A 27,004-nucleotide genomic window follows, 5' to 3' on the forward strand; every position below is an offset into this window, starting at 1 on the left:
TCTCTCTGCCTCTCTCTCTCTCTCTCCTCTCAGTATAGTGATTAATAGACTGCTCACATCTGTAAGTAGTCATTAAAGTACTGTCTGTCCAAGGCTTCTTCCCCAACTTAGTCCATTAGGCATGCACCGCCACGAACCGCGCACCTCTGTCCGAGAGGGTCATCCGGGTGAGCTTGCCTTCGCCATTGCAGGTGATAAAAAGAGTGAGAGAAAGAAAGAGAAAGCGGTAAAAGGACAGAGTTGTGTGATGGGCCATCACTGAAGAATATACTGTATTCATCTGTATTTATCTGTTGACGTCACACTGCCTTTGTATGCTAGGCCTATTCATGATAACCCATAGTGGCTATTGATGTTGTGTCGTGATGTGGCACACTGCCTATGAATAGGTCCTCTTGAAAAGTATTCTCACAATGGATTGTCCAAAATATTTAACTGGAAATAAAGGTCGTGTTCATAAGTTTGCATTGTTCCAATCCCAAACCGAACACACAAAGGATTCAGCTGTTGACGTCACACTGCCTTTGTGTGCTACACTTGACTATTCCAGAGCTATTGAGGTTGTGTCGTGATATGGCACAGGCAGACACTGTCTATGAATATAGGTCCCCTTGAAAAGTATTCCCACATTGGATTGTGGGAAAGTAATGTTCTGTTCAAAATTGTGCTTTTCTCCAATCCCAAACCACCCTTTAATTACAATAGAAACCAATAATCAATGACTCTCTGTTTTGACCAGGGCCCATAGGGGCAACCTGGGATTCGACAAATCAAGCAGCGTCAAATAACCTCCTCTTTTCCTCTGGGAGTGGGACGTATTTTACAGCAGCAATGTTCTCCTCTCCTCACGTGGACACAAGGCCACTTTACCATCCCAGGATAAATCTCCCAGCCAGAGGACAGGCCTGTGTCTGGTTAGCTTACGCTCGCCAACAGCTGCACCTGGGGTCCTGAACACCGAGAGAAAGTCATTTTATCTATCTAGACAGTGTCATAGTGTTTAGATCATTCTGATGATGTCTACCATGAAATTGTTTCATGTCACCTAAGCAGAAACCCTGAGCGGACCACAGTTACACACCAGTGGTGGCTTGTGGCACTTTAAATTGGAGGACAGGCTCATAGTAATGGCTGGAACGGAATTTTGCAACCCTACCTCTCAGTCTCAGACATTTAAATGGTGGATGTTCACCGGGGTAGATGAGAGTTGATAGCAGTCTGATCCCTGTGGCTGGTGTCTAGTCCGTCTTCAGTGTGAAATATGACCACCAGGACCTGTAACCCAGAAGCTCCAGCCATCTGTTAATTTATCAGTCTGGAACAAGAACACCCAGCCTCGCTCAGTCAGCATTAATGTTCATTAATAATTATATAGAGGAAGAACATTGCCCATGGACCTGGGATTTTAGACCCAGACAGGACAGAGGAAGGAATCTGGCTAATTGGTGATAGATAGCGGTACCATTGGGCATTACAGTGTGTTCCTGATAATCTGAAGTAGCCAGTGTAATGAAAAAAGTTGTCAGACAGGGTGGGTGCACAAAATCAAATTTGGTAGCACTGATGCACCCAAAATTGTTCAAGTCAATTAAGTATACTCTTAGAAAATGTTTTGCTATCTGGAACATAACAGGGTTCTTTGGCTGTCCCCATAGGAGAACCCTTTGAGGAACCCCTTTTGGTTCCAGGCATAACTCTTTTAGCGTCCATGTAAAACCCTTTCCACAGAGGGTTCTACCCGGAACCCAAAAGGGTTCTCCTGTGGGGACAGCTGAAGAACCCTTTTGGAACCCTTTTTTCTATGAGGTGTAGTATTGGCTGGCAGCTGGCACTTATGGAACACAGTGGCGTAGAGGTCGTGCTTAAAACTAAAGGCACAGTGCAGTGGTGTATCATGGTGATGTGTGCCTCTGTAGCCTACTCCTAAAAGGGACTTGATGTCACCTATGCCATCAGTGTTGTTGTTAATGTTCTATTTCAATAATGACTTACTGCCTGACTGGCTGGCTTTTTGATTTGCCCCTTTCTCTGTAGTAAGGAGACTTTGATGAATGTGATCAGACACCAAGACTTTATTGAACAGATCAATTCTTTAATGGTGCATTAACCTTTTGGACAAAATGTCAGAGAACTTGTTTAATACTTTAGTCAATTAAAACGTGCGCTTTGCTAAGGAGATATTTCCCTCACGAATGAATATTTTTCAGATACATTCAGTCTTAAGAAGTAGACTAATGTGCAGATCTAGCTAATTCCTCAATCCCAAATAAATGGAAAAAATATGCACTGTCTAATTTCCTGTTTTTACTTTATTCAGTGCTTATCTTTTCCATTAATTTGGGGTGGAGGGTTGTAGCTCAATCTAAACAACCGATGTCGTGGGATGTGGCTTCATCGTGCATTAGACTGCTAGAGGTCTGAAAACGTCTGGCAACCTTTGATTTGAAAGTGTAATGTCCTTTGAGAATGATTGTGATGTGTTGTAAATTCTGTTCTAAGTTTGCATTTCTCTCGCTGTTTCAGGTTGCTTGTTCGAGGATGAGCTCTGTACACCTTACGAGTTCTGCGCTAATGGTAAGCCAGCCAAACTTCAAAGGGTTCTATTCTGAGAAGTGACAATCAACCAACCGCCCACCACCCTCATTATACAGCAGCCCTTCAGTGATGGTATCGACTCACACACACTATTCTAAAGCACTCATTGCTTTTCATCACGACCGGGGGGAAACTAAGGCTTGCATCCCAAATAGCACCCTATTCCCTTTATAGTGCACTACTTTTGACCAGGGCCCATAGGGCCTGAGCAAATGTATTACAAATAAAAAGCTGACATATCACATTTACTTAAGTATTCAGACCCTTTACTCAGTACTATGTTGAAGCACCTTTGGCAGTGATTACAGCCTCAAGTCTTTTTGGGTATGACGCTACAAGCTTGGCACACCTGTATTTGGGGAGTTTCTCCCATTCCTCTCTGCAGATCCTTTCAAGCTCTGTCAGGTTGAATGGGGAGCATTGCTGCACAGCTATTTTACGGTCTCTCCAGAGATGTTCGATTGGGTTCAAGTCTAAGCTCTGGCTGGGACACTCAAGGACATTCAGAGACTTGCCCTGAAGCCACTCCTGCGTTGTCTTGGCTGTGTGCTTAGAGTCGTTGTCCTGTTGTAAGATGAACCTTTGCCCCAGTCTGAGGTCCTGTGTGCTCTGGAGCAGGTTTTTAATCAAGGAACTCTCTGCACTTTGCTTCCTTCATCTTTACCTCGATCCTGACTAGTCTCCCAGTCCCTGCCGCTGAAAAACATCCCCACAGCATGATGCTGCCACCACCATGCTTCACCGTAGGGATGGTGCCAGGTTTCCTCCAGACGTGACACTTGGCATTCAGGCCAAAGATTTCAATCTTGGTTTCATCAGACCAGAGAATTTTGTTTCTCATGGTCTGAGAGTCTTTAGGTGCCTTTTGGCAAACTCCAAGTGGGCTGTCATGGCCTTTTACTGAGGAGTGGCTTCTGGAAGGTTCTCCCATCTCCACAGAGGAACTCTAGAGCTCTGTCAGAGTGCCCATCGGGTTCTTGGTCACCTCCCTGACCAAGGCCCTTCTCCCCCGGTTGCTCAGTTTGGCCAGGCAGCCAGCTCTAGGAAGAGTCTTGGTTGTTCCAAACTTCTTCCATTTGAGAATGTTCTTGGGGACCTTCAATGCTGCAGAAATGTTTTGGTACCCTTCCCCAGATCTGTGCCTCGACACAATCCTGTCTTGGCGCTCTATGGACAATTCCTTCAACCACATGGCTTGGTTTTTGCTCTGTGGGACCTTATACAGACAGGTATGTACCTTTCCAAATCATGTCCAATCAATTGAAATTACCTTACCTGGTGGACTCCAATCAAGTTGTAGAAACATCTCAAGGATGATCAATCGAAACAGGATGCACCTGAGCTCAATTTTAAGTCTCGTAGCAAAGGGTCTGAATACTTCTGTAAATAAGGTATTTCTGTTTTTACATTTTAAAAACCTGTTTTCGCTTTGTCATTATGGGGTATTGTGTTTAGATTGCTGAGGATTATTATTATTTTTTAAATCCATTTTAGAATAAGGCTGTAACGTAATAAAATGTGGAAAAAGTCAAGGGGTCTGAATATTTTCCGAAGGCACTGTACATTCAGCTCAAACATAGCTGATGAGTCAAGTATGAGAGAAGCACAAAGTTCATAGGGCAAAACATAAATAAAATGGAAAGAAATTATAAATATTTCTAGGGTTTTTTGATCACACAGCACCTCAACAGAACCTATGTCTCTCAATCAAGTTCTCATGGTTATATATACAGTAGAGTATAGAATGAATTGCCTCTGTATGCTCCTACATTTACTTTGAATCTAGCTATGAATGTTCATGACATAGAGTGAGGGGGGGAAATGTTGAGGCTTTATTAATTTGGCCTTTGGGAAGAATCGTGTACAGTTGCATACACAACACAAACATGTGTGGATGAACAGAAGGCAGCGTCGTTAAGATTAAGGTTAAGCTTAATGTATTCCCCATAGGAAATTGTCCTGATAGTCGTTGAGGGGCGGGTATGTATCAAGCATCTCAGAGTAGGAGTGCTGATCCAGGATCAACTTCCCCTTGTCCAGCTTCATCGTGATCTAAAATGGCAAAACTGATCTTAAATCAGCACTTCTACTCTGAGACGCTTAATACATGTTCTCTGTCATATACTTCTAACAGATCCCTGGCCTAGACACCACATCTGTGTGTGTTTGCGTGTTAGATTTTTCTTTACACCAGTCAACATAATGACTCAACGTCTGGGCTTAAATGTTATTTAGTTTGAATGAACGCAGCTCGCTTCATTTAGCCCGAATGAGCTCATGATGAAATCAATCTTCAAATGAGGTGAAGCTTGCAAAGGAACACTTGCATTGGATCTCCATCAATCTAACTCCCAATCTAAAATCTTAAGAAAATGTTTAACGTGGGCGCTCTTATCCGTATCTAAGATTATGCTCTGTTGCTCTGTATATAGACTCATTCACTCCTAACGAATAACACTGTGTGATGAGTGTGTGGTTGTATAACTACCTCCGCCACTTATTCTCTGCTCTCGGTCCCTGAAGAACTAACCTGGATTATTTTAGGCTGGTTCAACCTTACTCTGTTTTTCATTCAGCTTACTGCTGGCATGGCGGTCAGTGACACAGGAGGGAGATTTATAGAAAGAACTCATTTCACACCCCTCACCAAGATATGGCCCCTTTTCCATGGCTGAGAATTGTCTTTGAAATTCTTTGTGTCTCCGTTAACTAGAGATATTGGAAGATGGGAGGAATCATCGGTGCCTTTTCCTCATTGTGAATAGCAAATGAAAGCTCACAAGAATAGAGATTTCATCGTTTTTGAATTCGAGATGTTTTGTATCCAGGTGTCTGTTTCTGGTGAGCACTTAACAAAGAAAACGAACATCGCCTTTTACGCCAGACACTGAGAATCATAAGGTGCAGTGGTTAAGTGCTTCATGCGCTCCCCCAAGTCAACCTGTTTCTAGTAGCCCTTTCTTGCAATCAAATGGAGACCCCAAGCGCCGTGAAAATCATTGACAACTGCGTGCCATTTTTAAGGCATTGTTAAATAAATATGAACTATTTGGTTGTAATACCATCACGCTTTGAAGAGTATGGTCAGAACTACAGATTTTTGATTATTCCATGCAAAGCGATTGTGCATATTTAGCTCTAGGTCTCTCATCAGCGTAATACAGCAAGTAACTGCATGCTTTTCATGATCAGTAAACATCAATAATTGGTCATGTAATTTCAAATACGTGAGGGTAGTCTCACGATATCTCTAAGTATTGGCCCCCATTAATTGAATATTTGAGTGATATAAAATAAAAGTGAACCATACCTGACAAGTATGAGTGGTTTTAGTTAATTTCCCATCCTTTGTGGGGGTCTGCCTGTCAAGCAGCTTCTAGAAGGGCGCATTAGCCAATGTACTGTTAGGTGGTAATGTTTACTTTGCAAGCTACCGGTAGAAACTTTGTACAGTTGGCTAAACATAATGTGGTAAGTAGACCTAATGTATTCCAACCAACGTACCTACCTAGCGAAGTTAGCTAACACTATCCCCTTTTCAACATTGTGAGTGTTTAATCCCAATTGCTGCTGACAGACATGATAGCCTACATTGATTGATGGACCATGTCAAATTGGCTAGCTATCTAATAACAGATCACATCCATATGGCTAGTTAACAAGCTAACTTTCAGGAGATAAAGTAGATGGCTATATTTGCTTGCCATCCATAGTGGTGATGACACTAGTCTGACTGACAACTTTACCAGGACAAGGACTTTCCAATGTCAAGCTCTTTCCAAAAGCCTAACCTCTGATGAACCAAGCTAAATGACACGTTAGTTGCTTAGTTAGCTAGCTAGCTACATGCCAAATGGATAGGCTACCCTCACGTATCTGAAACTACATGATCGATTGATGTTTACTGATCATGAAAAGCATGCAGTTACTTGATAGAGCTAAATGTGGAATAATCGTAAATGTGTAGTTCTGACAATGCTCTTGAAGAGGTGATGATATTAAAACTAAATAGTTATAACATTTACTAAACCAATCCCATGAAAACGGCACGTAGTTGTCAATGGTTTTAGCAGAGTTGGGGGTCTCCTTGCACCCCAGCAGCCAAATCGAATGCTCTGCACCGTATTGTGACGTTTTAGTGATAACGACCTATATCTGTCAATCAACATTCCACCTTATTTTCAAAGGCCTCACACACATTCAAAACAACTCGATGTATGAGTCCCAAATGCACATTATTCTTTATATAGTGCATTAATTTGGGTCAAAAGTAGTGCACTGCATAGGGAATAGGGTGCCATTTGAGACGCAAACTATGGCTTTACAATACAGAGCTACAGAGATTCTTTCTATATTTAGCCTTTTCTTTTCCAATTTAATTAAAATTGATTAGTTATTGTTGTATGTTTAACATAATTCAATTTTCAATTTGATTGATTGAGATTAATTTCTACTGATTACGGTTAGCCCCCTGTTGGGCTTTACCAATGCTCTTGGCATGTAATGTGGTCATGTATGTGGACACATATATTGATTTGTTGCCAGCTGAAAGCTCCTGTAGCCTTGATCAGTGTTTGAGCTCAGACCCCGATGGTTTGTTCAAACACCTCATGTTGTTGTGGCCCTTGCCCCTGTCATTTTGAGACATGTTACCTATTTGTCCTGAAAAATTTTGTATTATAAATGTCTCAAATCAACTATTATTTGTCACATGCTTCGTAAACAACATGTGTAGACTAACAGTGAAAGGCTTACCTATGGGTCCTTCCCAACAATGCAGAGAGAAAGAAATTAGAGAGATACTAGAAAAGTAAAACATGTAATAATAAATACACAATGGGTAATGATCAAATCAAATCCAGCTTTATTTATACAGCACATTTCAGACATGGAATGCAACACAATGTGTGTTACAGGCAAAAAAACGAATGAAAACAATGAAAATAAAACTGAAATATTTACTACACAACAAACATAAGAGGATCAAAAACAAAAGAATAACAATAAAAATTGAACGACTAAAAAGCACCCTAAGGAAAAGCAAAGCTAAAAAGATATTCCAGAGGCTGTGGGCATAACTAAAGGCTGCATCTCCATGCCTCTTGGTCTTAAGCTTTGGGATTGTTAAAAGGCCAGTGCCGGAGGACCTGAGGGACCTGACATGTATTGGGGAACACAATCGTGGATTCATTTAAAAACCAAAAGAAGAATCTTAAAATGTATTCTAAAACTCACAGGCAGCCGGTGCCGAGACCTTAAAACCGGTGTAATATGTACTCTCCGTCTGGTCTTGGTCAGTACCCGACCAAGACCAAATAACAGCTATGATTTTTACCTGGTGTTTTATCTTTATTGCACGTCATTTAAAACGTGGCTATATACACGGGGTACCAGTACCGAGTTGATGTGCAGAATTACGAGGTAATTGAGGTACATTTATACAGTACATATAACTAGGAATAAAGTGACAGATAATAAACAGTAGCAGCAGCATATGTGATGAGACAAAAATGTTAGTACGAAAAAGGGTCAGTGCAGATAGTCTTAAGGCTTGGGGGTAGAAGCTCTTCAGGCTCCTGTTGGTTCCAGACTTGGTGCATCGGTACCGCTTGCCGTGCGTTTGCAGAGCAGTCTATGACTTGGCTGGCTGTAGTCTTTGACCATTTTTAGGGCCTTCCTCTGACACCGCCTGGTATAGGAGTCCTGGATGGCAGGGAACTCAGCCCCAGTAATGTACTAGACTGTACACACTACCCTCTGTATTGCCTTGCAGTCGGATGCCAAGAAGTTGCCACACCAAGCACAATGCAGACAGTTAATATGCTCTCAATGGTGCAGATGTACAACTTTTTGAGGATCTGAGGTCCCGTGCCAAGTATTTTGAGCCTCCTGAGGGGGAAGAGGCGCTGTCGTGCCCTCTTCACGACTGTCTTGGTGTGTGTGGAACATGATAGATCCTTAGTGATGTGGACACCGAGGAACTTGAAGCTCTCGACTCGCGCCACTAGAGTCCCATCAATATGAAGGGGGGTGTGCTCTGCCCTCGATTTCCTATAGTCCACGATCAGCTCCTTTGTCTTGCTGACGTTGAGGGAGATGTTGTTGTTCTGGTACCACACTGCCAGGTTTCTGACCTCTATAGGCTGACCTCTACAACCCTATAGGCTGTCTCATCGTCATCGGAGATCAAGCCTACCACCGTCATCACATCGGCAAACTTTATGATGGTGTTGAAGTTGTGTGGCCATGCAGTCGTGAGTGAACAGGGAGTAAAGGAGGGTACTAAGTATGCACCCCTGAAGGGCCCCCATGTTGAGGGTCAGCATGGCGGATGCATTTTTGCCTACCCTCATCACCTGGGGGCGCCCTGTCAGGAAGTCCAGGGTCCAGTTGCAGAGGGAGGTGTTCAGTCCCAGGGTCTTTAGCTTAGTGATGAGCTTGGAGGGCAGTATGGTGTTGAACACTGAGCTGTAGTCAATGAACAGCATTCTCAAATAGGTGTTCCTCTTGTCCAGGTGGGAAAGGGCAGTGTGGAGTGCAATAAGTATTGCGTAATCTGTGGATCTGTTGAGGCAGTTTGTGAATTGGAGTGGGTCCAGGGTGTCTGGGATGATGGTGTTGATATGAGCCATGACTAGCCTTTCAAAGCATTTGATGGCTACTTATGCAAGTGCTACAGGGCTATAGTCATTTAGATAGGTTACCTAGGCGTTCTTGGGCACAGGGACTATGGTGATCTGCTTGAAACATGTAGGTATTACAGACTGTGTCAGGGAGATGTTGAGCTGGTGGCATATCAGGATTTTTTTATAAGCGTCCGGATTAGTGTCCCGCTCCTTTAAAGCAGCAGCTCTAGCCTAGCTCAGTGCGGATGTTGCCTGTAATCCATGGCTTCTGGTTGGGATATTACGTATGGTCCCTGTGGGGATGATGTCGTCGATGCACTTATTAATGAAGCCGGTGACTGATGTGGTAAACTCCTCAATGCCATTGGATGAATCCCGGAACATATTCCAGTCCGCTCAAGCGAAACGGTCCTGTAGCTTAGCATCCGCTTTATCGGACCACTTCCGTATTGAGCGCGTCACTGTTTCAGAAGATGCTTGTAAGCAGGAATCAGGAGGATAGAGTTATGGTCAGATTTGCCAAATGCAGGGCAAGGTAGAGCTTTGTATGCGTCTCTGTGTGTGGAGTAAAGGTGATCTAGAGTTTTTCTCATCTCTAATTGCACACGTGACATGCTGGTAGAACTTAACTAAGACGGTTTATAATTATCCTGCATAAAAATCTCTGGCCACTAGGAGCGCCTCCTCTGGATGTGTATTTTCCTGTTTGCTTATGGCCCTATACAGCTCGTTGACTGCGGTCTTAGTGCCAGCATAATTTTGTGGTGGTAAATAGACAGATACGAAAAATATAGTTGAAAACTCTCTTGGAAAATCGTATGGTCTACAGCTTATCATGAGGTATTCTAACTCAGGCGAGTTGTCACGACTTCCACCGAAGGTGATTCCTCTCCTTGTTTGGGTGGTGCTCGGCGGTCGGCATCGCCGGCTAACTAGCCATCACCGATCCATTTTTCCTTTTCTGTTGGTTTTGTCTTTGATTCATTCACACCTGGTTTTTATTTGCTTTAATTTCTGTGTGTATATTTACCCCTGTTTCCCCGCTTAGGTTTGTGTGGGGTTATTTTCATGTTGCTCGTGGAGGTTTTTTCCTCAGTTTATTCACGTGTGTACCGTGTATTAAGTATAGTAGGAGCGTTGTTTTCCTCCTTCCGTGAATAACTGTGTGTTCCATTGTCTCGGGCGTTTATGGACCTTGTACCTGTACCGTTTTGGGACTTGCCTATTAAAGGCGCTACATTGACATCTCTGCTCTCCTGCGCTTGACTCCTTAGCTATCTTCAGTACGATATCGCAACACGAGTAGAACCTCGAAACTTCCTTTATATTAGAGATCTTGCACCGGCTGTTGTTAACAAAGAGACACACACCTCCTCCCTTGACTTTACCCGATGCTGCCATTCTGTCTTACCGAGGCATAGAAAAAACAGCTAGTATATTATCCATGTCCTTGTTCAACAGACTCCATGAAACATAGCATATTACAGTTCTTCAGGTCCCGTTGATAGGATAGTCTCGAATAGAGCCTGTCCAGTTTGTTCTCCGGTGATTGTATGTTCGGCAATAAAATGGAGGGTAAAGGAGCTTTATGTACTCGCCGACTTAGTTTTTTCGCCAGGGTTCCCGCAAGTCGGCTTCTCTTACACTCTCTTGCCTTTTTCTTTTCTGTGCCTCGACGATTAGTGCCTGTCTATTTACCACCACAAACTGGACAGGCTCTATTCGAGACTATCCTATCAACGGGTGAGCAGTATGCATAGCTGCGGGAAGTAGGGGTGCTGAGGTTTGCTGCAGCCCCTCCTGAAAAATCGGAATAAAAATAAATACAAAATATTAGTGATCGCTGTTCTGATGTCCAGAAGCTCTTTTTGGTCATAGGAAATGATGCTGGAAACATTATGTACAAAAAAAGTTACGATCAGCGCAAAAAACCCCCCCACAAAATAGAAGAATTGATCAGGAGCCCATAAAATGATGCTATGCAATGCAGCGCCTTTATAGACTCTGCAGTTCTGCGTGTTGTCTTTTGTTTGTTTAACTCTCCATGTGGCCAACAAAGATGTTCTGTTCGTTCATGCGTAAAATTAAAATACATGGGAAAGTCAGCATGTTATCAACTTAGTTCTATCCATGACTTAGTCTCCATAATGCTTTTTTTTCCTTCATTTGTTTCTTTCATTAGGGAAATCTCATTGAGACCTAGTTCTCGATCACAAGTGAGCACAGAGCAATACACACACAACAAAAAATACACACATTAAATACAAAATACACACATTAAGGAAGAGCCAATCTTTCATTAGGGAAATCTCATTGAAAGCATGTGCAGTCCTCCTGGCAAAGTTTGATGTGGTTCATCGCATTCACTGTAAAGTGGCTAAGCAACAAATAATCTCTGCATTTTGTAATGCTGTATCGGCCTGGGGAGACTTGATTTAGCATCTCTGGATTAGATGCCGTCCCCACCCCATCATAATTCTCAATTAGCTGTTATTAGCTGTTTACAAGACAAGGATAATTGCTGAACATAGCACAGACTTTCCTGTATAACACAGACTTTTCCTGTTTGAAGGATTTTCCAGGAATCTTCCAATATTCCTACCGGGATTTCTGGAAAACCTGGCAACCCTACCTGCAATCACATTAAGACCTTCATTTATCAGTCAGGTTCAAGGGAGGAGCGAATACCCACAGGCGCTCGGTCCTCCATGAAATGAGTTTGATACATTTAAACTGGAACAACCATTTCAGTAACGGGTGCAACAAAATCTAACTAAATGATTGAATTAGTTTAAAAAGCATAAGGTTTAATCAATCAATCACTCAATGTACATGCAAAAACACAGATATGAAAAACTATTTATCAACCTGCAGTAGAGCATGCTGGGAAAAAAAGTTAATTGTTATCATAACTTTAAAAAGTCAGTACCACAAACATTTTAAGTAATAATTACTTTTACTTGATTTTCAGTTCGACTTAATATAAGTATTTGAGTTAAAAATGCCTTGGGGTTTACTGTGTGTGTGTGTGTGTGTGTGTGTGTGTGTGTGTGTGTGTGTGTGTGTGTGTGTGTGTGTGTGTGTGTGTGTGTGTGTGTGTGTGTGTGTGTGTGTGTGTGTGTGTGTGTGTGTGTGTGTGTGTGTGTGTGTGTGTGTGTGTGTGTATCTACAGTGAGGGAAAAAAGTATTTGATCCCCTGCTGATTTTGTATGTTTGCCCACTGACAAATAAATAATCAGTCTATAATTTTAATGGTAGGTTTATTTGAACAGTGAGAAACAGAATAACAACAAAAAAATCCAGAAAAACGCATGTCAAAAATGTTATAAAATGATTTGCATTTTAATGAAGGAAATAAGTATTTGACCCCTCTGCAAAACCCTTGTTGGCAATCACAGAGGTCAGACGTCTCTTGTAGTTGGCCACCAGGTTTGCACACATCTCAGGAGGGATTTTGTCCCACTCCTCTTTGCAGACCTTCTCCAAGTCATTAAGGTTTCGAGGCTGACGTTTGGCAACTCGAACCTACAGCTCCCTCCATAGATTTTCTATGGGATTAAGGTCTGGAGACTGGCTAGGCCACTCCAGGACCTTAATGTGCTTCTTCTTGAGCCACTCCTTTGTTGCCTTGGCCATATGTTTTGGGTCATTGTCATGCTGGAATACCCATCCACGACCCATTTTCAATGTCCTGGCTGAGGGAAGGAGGTTCTGACCCAAGATTTGGCCCCGTCCATTGTCCCTTTGATGCGGTGAAGTTGTCCTGTCCCCTTAGCAGAAAAACACCCCCAAAGTAATAATCTCCATGTTTGACGGTGTGGATGGTGTTCTTGGGGTCATAGGCAGCATTCCTCCTCCTCCAAACACGGCGAGTTGAGTTGATGCCGAAGAGCTCCATTTTGGTCTCATCTGACCACAACACTTTAACCCAGTTGTCCTCTGAATCATTCAGATGTTCATTGGCAAACTTCAGACTGGCATGTATATGTGCTTTCTTGAGCACGGGGACCTTGCGGGCGCTGCAGGATTTCAGTCCTTCACGGCGTAGTGTGTTGCCAATTGTTTTCTTGATGACTATGGTCCCAGCTGCCTTGAGATCATTGACAAGATCCTCCCATGTAGTTCTGGGCTGATTCCTCACCGTTCTCATGATCATTGCAACTCCACGAGGTAAGATCTTGCATGGAGCCCCAGGCCGAGGGACATTGACAGTTCTTTTGTGTTTCTTCCATTTGCGAATAATCACACCAACTGTTGTCACCTTCTCACCAAGCTGCTTGGCGATGGTCTTGTAGCCCATTCCAGCCTTGTGTAGGTCTACAATCTTGTCCCTGACATCCTTGGAGAGCTCTTTGGTCTTGGCCATGGTGGAGAGTTTGGAATCTGATTGATTGCTTCTGTGGACAGGTGTCTTTTATACAGGTAACAAACTGAGATTAGGAGCACTCCCTTTAAGAGTGTGCTCCTAATCTCTGCTCGTTACCTGTTTAAAAGACACCTGGGAGCCAGAAATCTTTCTGATTGAGAGGGGGTCAAATACTTATTTCCCTCATTAAAATGCAAATCAATTTATAACATTTTTAACATGCGTTTGTCTGGATTTTTTTGTTGTTATTCTGTCTCTCACTGTTCAAAGAAACCTACCATTAAAATTATAGACTGATCATTTCTTTGTCAGTGGGCAAACGTACAAAATCAGCAGGGGATCAAATACTTTTTTCCCTCACTGTATGTGCATGTGTATACTGTGTGTGTGTGTGTATGTGTGTGTGCATCTGATGTGTGTCTGTGCAGGATTATGTGTGTTGTCTGCTGGGAATGTCCTGTCAACTGTGGAGGAAACAACACATTAACTGTGGCAGTTGTCATGGAAACTGGTGAAGGAGCACAAAATAGCAAAATAGCATGTCGCTTGTTATGTCACTGTCGTCTGTTCATCTATTATGTCATCTCTACTACATTGTTATAAACTCATTTTGTAAAACTGTCTGTTTACACTGAAATAATAGCTTCTCATAATCATGATAACCATAGTCATGATTCTCAACATATATCAAATTTGTCTTATCTTGAGCATTCTTCGTTTCCCCCTTTCCTCATCTCACTTATATTTTTTATCCTTCTTTCCTGTTGTCATTCAGACATACAGTAGGTTACCTATCTGTAGTGCTCTGTATAACTACATGGAAACGTGACGTTATTCTGTCAGCTTGTATATGCGGAGTGCGAAAATAAAATGCACTGTATTTACGTGTTGTTTATGTTCATTTTCCCTTCGAAAGGCTTTCTCCCGCAGAGAGCCGTCATTACATGGGTCACAGGCTACAGAAGCAACGCAGGGAAACACTGCCTTTTCATTTCAAAGAAGATTCAAATTAGTAGCTGAGGCTGACGGTATTATTATCGTTGTAATTATCAGACACTCAACGTTCAGCACAGGCCTGTAATTAAAAAGTTATCAAATGAGCTGCAGCTGAAAGATGGTGACTATTGGTGTGTAGTAATGCATAGGATAAACCTAGTCAATTCATTTTATTAATGCAAAGAAGCAAAACTAAGATTAGTTAAGCTCTCATGATAGGTTGAGTGATGACAGCGCACCTGCTTCTGAACATAGAAAATAAACGGATAAATGGCATGTGTAAATAAACAAATGTTAAATAAATAAATGCACATGTAAATATAAACAGATTTGAACAGGCATGTTAGTGTAGGGTGTCAGTCAAGCCATGGTGTCATTAATTGCCACTGCCGGCAAAGCACAGTAAATGAGCACTGACTGTAGATCAGGTTGTCCTGTGGTGCAGCACGAAGTTCACATCATTAGTCTCTCTCTTTCACTCACACGCACATACATAGATGATGAGTCATGATGCTTTCAACTTTGAGTTCGGCTTCGACTGGAGTTTGATGTATTTTGGGATTTTGAAGAAGACGAGACACATGGATATTCTTTCTCTCCCTGACTGTGAAACGACGGCGTGTGGCCGGGTCATTTATATTCCTCACACGGTATCCTGACCCCCAGTCTCTCAGCCGTCCCAGCGTGCTCCTCCAGTCCAGATAACCATTGAATTAATGACCAGGTAGGAGCTCCGCCGTGGGTTGCCTAGGAACCTGCGTTTGGCGAAGCAAGCGGCCTGCTGATAGGGAGATAACAGGGTCCCTGATAACGTCTCGGCTCCAATGATGGCCTGGTGCTTATCGCATTGCTGTCAAAAAAAGTGTCAGCGACTAGCTTCCCAAATAGGAACTCCAAGCTTACAAGAAACTGCAGGGAACACACAACTTCAGCTTTTATACGAAGGTTGTAAAAGATTGTTTCACCCTCAAGAGTAGCAATCCTAAAGCGCTGTACTGTTGTCATTGCTTTGACAAGTTAGTTAACCCTTTCCCAGAACTCCATTATCCTCATATGTCTGTCACTGCAGTACATGATCTGTTTGATGACAGTGTGTGTATAACTGTATGTGTGTTCTCTTCTAGACGGAGTGTTTGGAAGGTGTCTGGAGTTACCCGGTGCGGACCTGTACACCTACGATGCGTCAGCCTCTGCTCTACAGCGCCTCAAGACTCTCCTACAGAAATTGGCCCACAAAGGTGCTTTCTGTTTGTCTGCCTGCGTGCCTGCTTGTCTTTCTGTCTGTCTCTGTGTCGTCTGTAAAGATGTGTGTGTGTGTGTCTGTTTGGTCTGTTCGTCCTTCCAGACATTATAATACAGGATTTCAGCTCTCATTATGTGAAAGCAAGCCCAACGTTCAAGCTGCAAATGTGGCAAAGAGGTAAAGTACAGGTAATATACCACACACAGGCCATTGTTGTGCCCTGATCATATAACGGCACCAGGAATCTAATTGGCTTGTATGATTGCAGGACATTTGGTGCTAATTACGTGGATGAGTGACGGTGCTGCATGCGGCGTAATTGCATTAGACGGCCTCTCCTGCTCCATTAATGGGAGCACGGCAGCTAATGTGCTTGTTAAACAGGGTAGATACAGGCGAACAGGACACAAAACAGGCCCAGGGATGTCCTCAAACAAGAGGAGAGAGAACACAGTTGAAACATATGGCCGGTGTCCTGGAAAAAAAGTGGATCTCCATTTTATTGATTTGGATCGCCATGATCTTGGCATTATTTAGTTCTCTAGATATTACTTTGGTGTACAGTATGTCTCCCTCTTTTCTATGTCTCTGTCAATCTGTTTTCCAGATGACGCTACTCCATGTGTGGGTTGTACAGACGTATGGGTTGATCTCTCTCTCACACTCACTTTCCTTCTCTCTCTCTCTCTCTCTCTCTCTCTCTCTCTCTCACTCCCTCTCTCTCTCTCTCTCTCTCTCTAATGTTCTTCCGCTGTCTGTCACGGCTGGCACATGAAAGTGACCAATAGTTTGGTGCCTCCAGCCAGGACCAGAGAAGCCTTTTAATTGACACAGTGTATTAGCACAAATGGATTCACTAGGCTAGTCAGCTCACTCTCTCTAGCGGAAGTGTATCCAATGGAACTAAATAAAGGAAGGTGTTAGACAGTTGATTGTTTGGCTCAGGTTAGTTTCAACATTAGGTTTTACCGAAATAAATATATGCTTTCATTCATGAATGTTTTAAATTAATCAAATTAAAACGATGTATGTAATATCCACTAGCGGTTCTGGGGGGGGGGGCAGTGCCCCTGTGACAACAATTTTGGACCCCCTTGTGGCCCCCCTAAATGTGGAGTATGAAATGATTTTTACATAACTAATTTTTGCTATCGTTCTTTTTTTACATCTGTTATTAGACAGTGGCAACGATGATGATTATGAACATGGTCTTTTGCCTGCAATGCAGTGAAGAAAACGATATGACAACAATAACGTCTAATGTAACGGGCCCCTCTAACATTACAACTGGCCCCAGCTTGGCCCCCCCCCAGTTGAAATGGTCTAGAACCGCCACTGGTAATTTCATGTCTCATTCACATTTATGCAACATTTATAACATCCAATATCATTATCCTCAGTTGAAATCTGGCTACAAGACTATCACAAGCATCTGCAACTATAGGCTGTCGCAGCAGAGGGCAGCAAATACCTTCAGCACTAACCTCTCCCTGCTAATTGGCTTTACAGGCCACTCTAAGCGTAATCTTTTATAACAGGCGTAAACAACTGTAGAAAACCATTTTTTTTTAAAGCATTGAAAAAGCGCGCATCCATAGGAAATTACAAACGCCGTAATGAATATTAGGCAATATTAGGCACAGTGTGAGACCACAGCATTTATTGTAATAACTTCTCTGAAATAAACAGATGAGACTGAGGAGGATGAGAGGGAGGACGAGAGTTGGTGCGTCCGTTTGTTCGAGCTATTTCTCCAGGTGTTAATATCTCTGAAATGTCTGTCGCTGGGAGACGTTTGTCTGTGTCTGACTGACGTTGTGTTCAAATGCAGACGGAAAGACAGGAGACATGACGTCACCCCTCCATCACACACTTTCGATGGCGCTGCACAGTCTTGGGCTCCAGTTCAACCCGGCTCAGATTTGCTTGCGACCCTGTCTCTTAGAACCATGTCTAAAGACTGAGTGGCGCTATCTTCAGACGAGTCAGTCTACGCTTCATTGTGTTTTGGATCTTATCGGCTTTAGCATTGCTCCTTATTGAGGTGTCTGTCATCTTTGAGATGTTTAGTTCAGCTCCCCTGTTGAAGAGCAGACAGGGTGATTGAGACTATTGTACTGAAACCTAAATGGAGTAGAAGAAAAGACGAGGGGGGGGGACTTCAACGGCATCGATTTGCAATAAACTTTATTTTGCATCGGAGTCACCGTAGACGAAATCATGCAGTCTAATCTCTGCACACAACATCCAATGTCATTAGATCAATAGAAATTGACCCGGCACAAAAAGGGTTTATTTTGTCTTCGTGTTCCTTGCTTTGTTTGGCGGTATCCCTACTTGGAAGGAGCATTGTCGGCTATTACATTTTCCACATGCCGCCTTGGAGTGCAAGACACTGTCATCCACTGCAAATTACTTTTATATTAGACTGCATCGATGGCTCTATGTGCCGAGGCGACTTTGGGATTCACAACGTGCAAACACAGTGTGTCCATACTTCATATAGCGAAGCTGCAAAGCATTCAAGGCGTCTGGTTCAAGGTCTCTCTCTCTGTGTGTGTGTGTGTGTGTGTGTGTGTGTGCGTGCGTGTTCTACAGACAACCTGATCTACAGACAACCTGATCTGTAACTAGAAGCTTTGCTAAGCAAGGCTAAGTGATAGGTGAAATCCATAGTGACGACAAAATTGACTACAAACACTTAAAGTCAAATTTGAAGTGTGTGAGAGGAGGAGAAGCATATATTCCTTTAGAGCCAGGGAGCGTTACCACTTAACCACAGGCTCTGACTATCTGTAATAACGACAAGGGTCCCTGCTCTCTACAGTTGGTTGATCCTTCAGCATCACCTTGATCCATGTGCAAGGCAGAGTGAATTTTCACTTCTTCTCAAGACAAGCAAAGTAAGATAATGCATTGTGACATTTGCATCAGTGGTATGATCACCTAGCCAGTCAGGGAGATGCAATGACCACAAACAGACAGTGTTTAACTTCAGCACCACTGATCTTCCTCCTCTCCAGAGGTTCTATGTACTTAGGGTATATGTGTGTCTTTGTGTTGAGGTGTATCTTCCACAACAGCAAAACATACAACCAGACCTGGGTTCAAATACCATTTGAACTCTTTCAAATACTTTTATAATTCAAATTTAGCCTGCCTGTAGTTCCGGATGGGTGGGTTTCGCAGTTTTGTGCCTATACTATAGGTCCCATTGCGCCAGGCAAGCTCAACTAAACCCAACGAAAGTATTTGAAATGACTTCAAATATAATTTGAACCCAGGTTTGCATACAATATGTAATTTCTCACCCACACTCTGTTACACATACATTACATACAGTTTACTGTCAAAGATGTGTACATATACACAGACTCACAAATGTCGGCTACATAACCTATTTTATAGCTAAGCTAATAGTCCCAGCTGTATTTTGTGTTGAAGATTTTAGATCTGGTAGTACTTTTGGAACATAGGTCTTACTTATTTTATGGTATGTGAAAGTGGGAATATTAGGTATAAAATGAGAGCAACTCTTGAGTCAGAACATGTACTGGTTGGACTGTTCTCAGTCCACAGTTGATTTGAGCACACCTTCTGGGTTTCTATAAATAGGAATGCCAACTGCTGCAACAGTGCTCTGATGAATGCTATTGGGTGATTCTCATCAAACCAGTTTTAAACACGTCTGTAGCTGATTTTGTTACAAAACTTGCAATCATCATTCTCAAGACGTAAGATTTAAAGTTTTTGGCAAAGTGTCTTATTTTCAATCAGTTACATTTTCGCCAGATTTAAATCCTCAGGTCATTTTATACAATCTTACTTTAGAAAAACCTAAGTTATTTGAATAAAACACAAAATATGTTACTGTAGTTTGTCCAGAAATAATATAAATTGTATAGTAGTTAAAGTTTACATTAAACTATAATATGTATTACGTAAAAACAGTGTCTGTGGACGTTTCTAATTACCGGAATTCTTTTTCAAGTTCCTGTAAAAAGTACAGTTTTTAAATACAAAAGTACAGTTTTATTTCCCCATAATGTATCATCTCGATGAGTAGTCCTTAGGTGAGCACAAGTTAATTATAATTAAATTTATTCGCTTATATGCCTTCAGAATTAGGTTCTTATTCTCAAACACCCCCTTTACCCCACTTGACCTTCTCATTACCGAAACGGCTAAAAAGCTCAAATTGGGAAAAAGTCAGACAACCATTACCTTACCAAAATGGAGGCATAAATTGACTTTAGTGATGTTTTCAAATGCTTGCTGACTCCTATCATTTCCAGATTGATCTAAGGGCCTCTCAGTACCGAAACCCACATTTCTCATTGCCACGTAATTTTGGGGTAATTAGAATTTTCATTTCAGTAATGATAATAAGCTAATTCTAGTGTATAGTCACTGGGTATGCTGTGCTGGTAACATTATTTATTTACTAGGACTGCTCCTTGAACCTACTGTATAGATTTTTGGTAATACAGTACAACAGTTATTTGATTAAGTAGGGTTGTCAATAAATATGGGGTGCATAAACCCCATTTAACTTACTTTAACCTGTCACGCCCTGACCTGAGAGAGACGGTTTATTTCTCTATTTTGTTAGGTCAGGGTGTGGGGTGGGCAGTCTGTGTTATATTTCTATGTTGTTTTTTCCTTTGATTGGCTGAGTATGGTTCCTAATCAGAGGCAGCTTGTCTATCGTTGTCTCTGATTGGGAATCATACTTAGGCAGCCCTTTTTCCCTCCTTCAGTGTGGGATCTTGTTTTTGTACAGCTCAGTAAACCTGCAGAACGTGACGTTCGTTTTTCGTTGTTTATTATTTTGATTTAGTGTTCTGAGTTACAATAAAGAAATATGAGCACTTACCACGCTGCACCTTGGTCTACTCCTTTTGACGACCGTCACATAACCCAACATCTGCAGTTTGTGTTTCAGAGCAACCCCACCACTTAAAGGAGGATATCCTCCATGTTGACATGTGCACCTGTACTGAAACCCACATTTCTCATTACCACTATACTGTTGTTTGATATCCCAAGACAGTTGTTGGCCCATATGTGAGTTTCTTCAGATACTTTAGAGGCATATTGTGTTGTGCCATTTGCCCAAAGGATCCCATTGAATCCATAAATACATCTGCAATAACTTACAACCACAAATAGCCATGTCATAATACACCAATATTACCTGTAAATGATTTATTCCCCCAAAAAGTCCACTTCTGACTTTTGAAAATGCATGCATGTAATTACAGTACGTATACTTATACTGAAATTAGAGGTATTTTAGTCAACTGCATTAAGATCAGTGATTTTAGTATCTTGCAAAATCATTTGGGATTACTTAATCTATGATAGAGATCAGTACAGTTTTTGAATGGCAAACTATGCAACACTCATACCGAAACATGCAGTCTCATCTCCGAAACCTGCTCATCATTACTGTATGCACCAATATATAGGAAATGTTAGGAAAAATAAAATGTATACTTTAGCAATTTTGGCATAATCTGATAGTATTACGGTAATGATAAAAAGAGGTTATGTGTTACAGTAATGGGATATACTATGACCAAAAGTATGCAGACTCCTACTCGTCAAACATCTCATTCCATAATCATGGACATTAATATGGAGTTGGTCCCCCATTTGCTGCTATAACAGCCTCCACTCTTCTGGGAAGGATTTCCACTAGCTGTTGGAACATTGCTGCAGGGACTTGCTTCCATTCAGCCACAAGAGGATTAGTGAGTTCGTGCATTGATGTTGGGCGATTAGGCCTGGCTCGCAGTTGGCGTTCCAATTCATCCCAAAGGTGTTCGATGGGGTTGAGGTCAGGGCTCTGTGCAGCCCAGTCAAGTTCTTCAACACCGATCTCGACAAACCATTTCTGTATGGACTTCGCTTCGTGCACGGGGGCATTGTCAGGCTGAAACAGGAAAGGGCCTTCCCCAAACTGCTGACATAAAGTTGGAAGCACAGAATCATCTAGAATGTAATTGTATGATGTAGCGTTAAGATTTCCCTTCACTGGAACTAAGGGGCTTAGCCCAACCCATGAAAAACAGCCCCAGACCATTATTCCTCCTCCACCAAACTGTACAGTTGGAACTATGAATTGGGGCGTATTCGTCCGTCAGACTGCTAGATGATGAAGCGTGATTCATCACTCCAGAGAATGCGTTGCCACTGCTCCAGAGTCCAATGGCGGCGAGCTTTACACCACTCCAGCCGATGCTTGGCATAATGATTTTAGGCTTGTGTGCGGCTGCTAGGCCATGGAAACCCATTTCATGAAGCTCCAGACGAACAGTTCTCCCGACGTTGCATCCAGAAGCAGTTTGGAACTTGGTAGTGTTGCAAACGAGGAGAGACAATTCTTACACGCTTCAGCACTCGGTGGTCCCATTCTGTGAGCTTGTGTGGCCTACCACTTCGTGGCTGAGCCGTTGCTGCTTCAAGATGTTTCCACTTCACAAAAACAGCACTTACAGTTGACCGGGGCAGCTCTAGCAGGGCAGAAATTTGATGAACTGACTTGTTGGAAAGGTGGCATCCTATGACGGTGCCACGTTTCAAGTCACAGAGCTCTTCAGTAAAGCCAATATACTGCCAATGTTTGTTTATTTGAAATTGCATGCCTGTGTGTTCGATTTTACACCTGTCAGCAATGGATGTGGCTGAAATAGCTGAATCCACTAATTTGAAGGGGTGTCCACATACTTTTGTATATATAGTGTAAATTACGAAATACAATTTAATAATTGAATTTTAAATATTTGTATTTTCATTGTTATGTTTAATTCAGGCCTATTCATTAGGGGAGAATGTTAAAAAGTATTAGAAATTGATTTGTTTATGACTTTTTTGTTGTTTTTGCGGTAATAATAATTTTTGAGTTGGTAATTTTAGAAATTGTGGTAAAATGCATAATATCTGATCAAAAAACATGATAATAAATATGAAATAGATGAATACAGATTCTAATCTCAGTGATCCAAGAGGAAATTTCGATAAAAATGTCAGTTTCGTGAGAATGACCCTATTATTCCGCAGAATGTTTATGACTTTGTTTCCTCACAGATATTCCTACATTTATTTTTGGGGGACAGTTACAAACAGACAGTCATAGACAATTTCCTCAGCAGCTAGCTCTCTCTCTCTCTCTCTCTCTCTCTCTCTCTCTCTCTCTCTCTCTCTCTCTCTCTCAAAGCCTCCTCTCCCACCGCACAAATGGCTAGGTGCTAATTAACAGCTGCATTTAGCCACAGACAGTGTTCTGGTTTTAACAATGGGGCCATCTGGGATTCAAACAACAATGAATGAACTCCCACCTCTCTAGCGGTAGATATTTTATGGGTCCTTTATGGATTCAACTGGACCTGCCTCTCCCCCCATCTGTCCTGATGGCCCCATAATAACTACTACTGCACTAATGTATGGAACACTTAGGCTTGCTTCCCAAATGGCATCATATTCCCTATATACTACACTACAAATAGTAGATGGGAGGATGTGTTGTGATGGGGCTGACGGTTGGGTTACGTTCGATAACACCTACCCTATACGCTCCGTGGTCTATTCAGAGGTATCATGGGATACATCAGTGGCCAAGCTAATGAAGTCATATGTAGACACTTTTGGTGAAATATTCCTGTCCTGGCTGGCTGCTAGCCTATTGTTCTCCTCTGCACTGAGTGTACAAAACATTAGGAACACCTGATCTTTCCATGAAATAGACTGAGCAGGTGAAAGCTATGATCTCTTATTGATGTCACTTGTTAAATCCACTTCAATTAGTGCAGATGAAGGGGAGGAAACAGGTTAAAGAAGTATTTTTTAGCCTTGAGACAATTGAGACATGGATTGTGTGTATGAGATTCAGAGGGTGAACGGGCAAGACAAAATATTTAAGCGCCTTTGAAGGGGGTATGGTAGGAGGTGCCAGGCGCACAAGTTTGAGCACATTTTTACATTTTAGTCATTTAGCAGACGCGACTTACAGTTAGTGCATTCATCTTAAGATAGCTAGGTGGGACAACTACATATCACAGGCATAGAAAGTACATTATTCCTCAATACAGTAGCTATTAGCAGAGTCAGAGCTAGAAAGGGGGGGGGGGGAACTGCAACACTGCTGGGTTTTTCACGCTCAACAGTTTCCCGTGTGTATCAAGAATGGTACACCAACCAAAGGACATCCAGACAGCTTTACACAACTGTGGGAGTCAACATTTGAGTCAACGTGGGCCAGTATCCTTGTGGAATGCTTTTGACACCTTGTAGGGTCCTTGCCCTGACGAATTGAGGCTGTTCTGTGGACAAAAGAGGGTGCAACTCAATATTAGGAAGGTGTTCCTACTGTTTTGTACACTCAGTGAGCATCATCAGAAAATGTCTCTCAAAAAGAGGACCTCTATGAGAGCTACATTTGTATCAGTCAATCAAATGTATTTCTAAAGCCCTTTTTCATCAGCAGATGTCACGAAGAGCCACACGGAAACCCAGCCTAAAACCACGAACAGCAAGCAATGTAGATGTAGAAGGGAGAGAGAATACCTGAAATAATTGTGAAATATAACACCCATACTTTCCAATAACAAGTCTTCTCATTAAAATAATTTGTCAATGCTTTTAGAATAACAGTAAAACTGCATTCCATGTCTGACCATCTTGGCTCATGCAGATGAATACTGCATTATTACATTATCGGTGGTATTTCTGTGTGCTTTTCTGCAGTGGAATGCAGACGTTCCTGTTGGCTCTTTGGGAATGAGGCCAGACATCCATGTTGTTTTGGGTCTCTTCTTGCCTGGGTAGCTCCATCTGGCCTTGGCAACGCAATGTTGTGCCCGTGCCCGGGAGCCTTGCATTCTGAGTATGTGTTGGCAATTAGTGGAGATGTTGGTGTGGCTTTGGCTGCGGCGTGACATTCTCGCAGGGCTTGTTGACTCGCTGGGAGGGCGCCATGCATTGCTTTGCTTTTTCCTCAGGTTCGCTGTCATCAGATTTCAAGACAGGCCACAGCCAGATAATTACACGCTACTGTGTACTCTGACTGCATGACCCTCCGTTTTGTTGCTGTCTCAATGTTTTCTCATAGAATTGTGTTTTATCTAAACAGTGTTTACTTTTATATTTATAACACAGAGGAATGATATGTGTTGGTATTCTGGGTCGTATAGACTAGACACCAAACGGAAGAAAACGGACAGAAACGGGGAGGGACTGCCTGTACTCGTCCAATAGAAGCTTGTTTTAATTTACAATTGCAAAGCGTTTTGCTACTGTGTACACTAATGAATATGACCATGGTTTAACATTGCTTTACTCGACTCCATCTCTAGGGTTGACATGGCAGGATGCCACCACCCAGCATGTGATCTCCAGAGAGCTGTCCAAGCTACGCAAGGTTCCCATCCGAAGGCCAGACCCCCCCTCTGCCTCCCTGACACGCTATGGTGGAGACAGGAAGCTGAAGACGGGGGAGGCGAAACTTAGCAGGAGCGTCCAGAAGTACCTTCAAGAGCTGGGTCTCCTTCCCCAGTCTGCTGGCACTACTCGCCAGGAGCTCCAGCGAGAGGGGCCCCTCAATCAGGTAAGGGCCCGATAGAGAAACCATTCCATGCGAGGGGAAGAGTTCCAAGCCACCTGCATTTGGTAGCTATAGGGGACCGTTGAGAGAGAGGCCTCATCCTTGGTTAACCAGGGCCTCCATGTTATTTTTTTCTTTCTGTCCTAATGCATGAGGAAGAAACCATATAGGCAGGGGGCAGCGACGTTGGCTCTGCTCTGCACTGCTTTTGTTTCCTTTTTCTCCTGTCATCTATCCCGCTGAGCATGGATGATCCCCATTTAGAAAGGGGGTTCTATCACTCCTTTACTATCTATATCTCATCACCGTATTTAAGGCAGAACCCCGTGGGGTTGCATGAATAACGCCCCACATCCCAGCCAACCCCAGAGCTGCCCCGCTACTTCCTATTGCTGTTTTACCATAGCGATGATGGCATCCAGAGTTGAGGAGTTCAGGACCCTCCTTCGTGACGAGGCGGTGTTCTTTGTTGCATTGTGGGATAGTGGATGACAAACATGGTTAGCATGAATGGCTGAGGCCCATCCCGCTGGGTTAATGCCATTAGGGTCTCCCAATACACCCGAGCTGGGGAGAATCACATTATCTCTCTAATGCCATGGTAGGGACAGAACAAAACAAAGAAGGAAGATAGCATACACACTCATTATCACGGCCTAGTAGTCTAAGGCCTTATCCTTGTGTTTATTGTGTCAAAGTATCTACCCATAATATTGTTAATGCTTGTCATTGTCAAATGTCTTACTTTTCAATCAGTGGAGGCTGCTGAGGTTAGGGCGGCTCATAGTAATGGCTGGAATGGAAACCATATGTTTGATACAATTCCATTAACTCCTTCCCAACCGTTATTATGAGCCGTCCTCCCCTCAGCAGCCTCCACTGTTTTGAATCTACTGCTTTAATTTTGTGGTTTCTGGGTTGGATTATGAGAAGCTAGTGGTGCTCAGTTTGATGGGGAGATAAGCGTTTTTATCAAGTCTGTTGTGAAAATGTATAAAATGGTTGTTGAGTGACACTATCTCCTTCAGAATTTCTATATGCAATTTACAAGGGCAGTTGTCTTTGAAATAAATCTATTCATATCCTGTCCTGCGTGCCCAAGCCTAGGCTGCTTCTTTTTTATATCAGAAACCTGTCATAACACTGATGATCTCGCCATCCCTTCCCCCGATCACTGTATAACATTATATATAGACATTAGGTGTGGTGAGTCGTTCCACATCATTTCAGCAAGCCAGATTGTTCTGAAGTTGTTTCTGTAGTTACCCTTCTTAAAAACAGGGTTCCAACAGGGGTGTTTGTGGACTGATAGGGTTCTATCAAGAACCTTTTTGATCAGAAGATCCCTTTTTGGAAGACAAGGGTTCTTTCTAAGTCAAAGGATTCTGAATTATTTGTTTTACTGTAATATCTGGGGTTTTGCATGTACATTGATTGGTTGATACATTTTATGCTACACAAAGATAAATAACATACAGTTTTCTAAACTAACTGAGATGGTTGTTCTAGTTTAGATGATTGAGGTAGTCTCAGAGTTTAATCGTCCCTACCCTGGCAGTCATTCTGAATGCAGG

General features: G+C 42.5%; 1 protein-coding gene across 4 annotated transcripts in view; it reads left to right on the forward strand.

Annotated features, from left to right (window-relative positions):
- The window catches only part of ptprn2 (protein tyrosine phosphatase receptor type N2), a 278,523-nt gene that overhangs the window by 44,757 nt on the left and 206,762 nt on the right, over nt 1-27,004 (forward strand). For all 4 annotated transcript variants that reach the window (XR_006762692.1, XM_014180660.2, XM_014180659.2 and 1 more), the window contains exons 2-4: nt 2,524-2,574; nt 15,708-15,821; nt 25,183-25,433. Coding sequence is in view for 3 of the 4 variants with exons in the window: in XM_014180660.2 (XP_014036135.1) it covers nt 2,524-2,574; nt 15,708-15,821; nt 25,183-25,433 (416 nt within the window). In the remaining variant the exon portion in view is untranslated. The remainder of the gene's footprint in view (nt 1-2,523; nt 2,575-15,707; nt 15,822-25,182; nt 25,434-27,004) is intronic.

The sequence above is a fragment of the Salmo salar genome, chromosome ssa29 (assembly GCF_905237065.1).
Source record: "Salmo salar chromosome ssa29, Ssal_v3.1, whole genome shotgun sequence".
Lineage (NCBI taxonomy): Eukaryota > Metazoa > Chordata > Actinopteri > Salmoniformes > Salmonidae > Salmo > Salmo salar.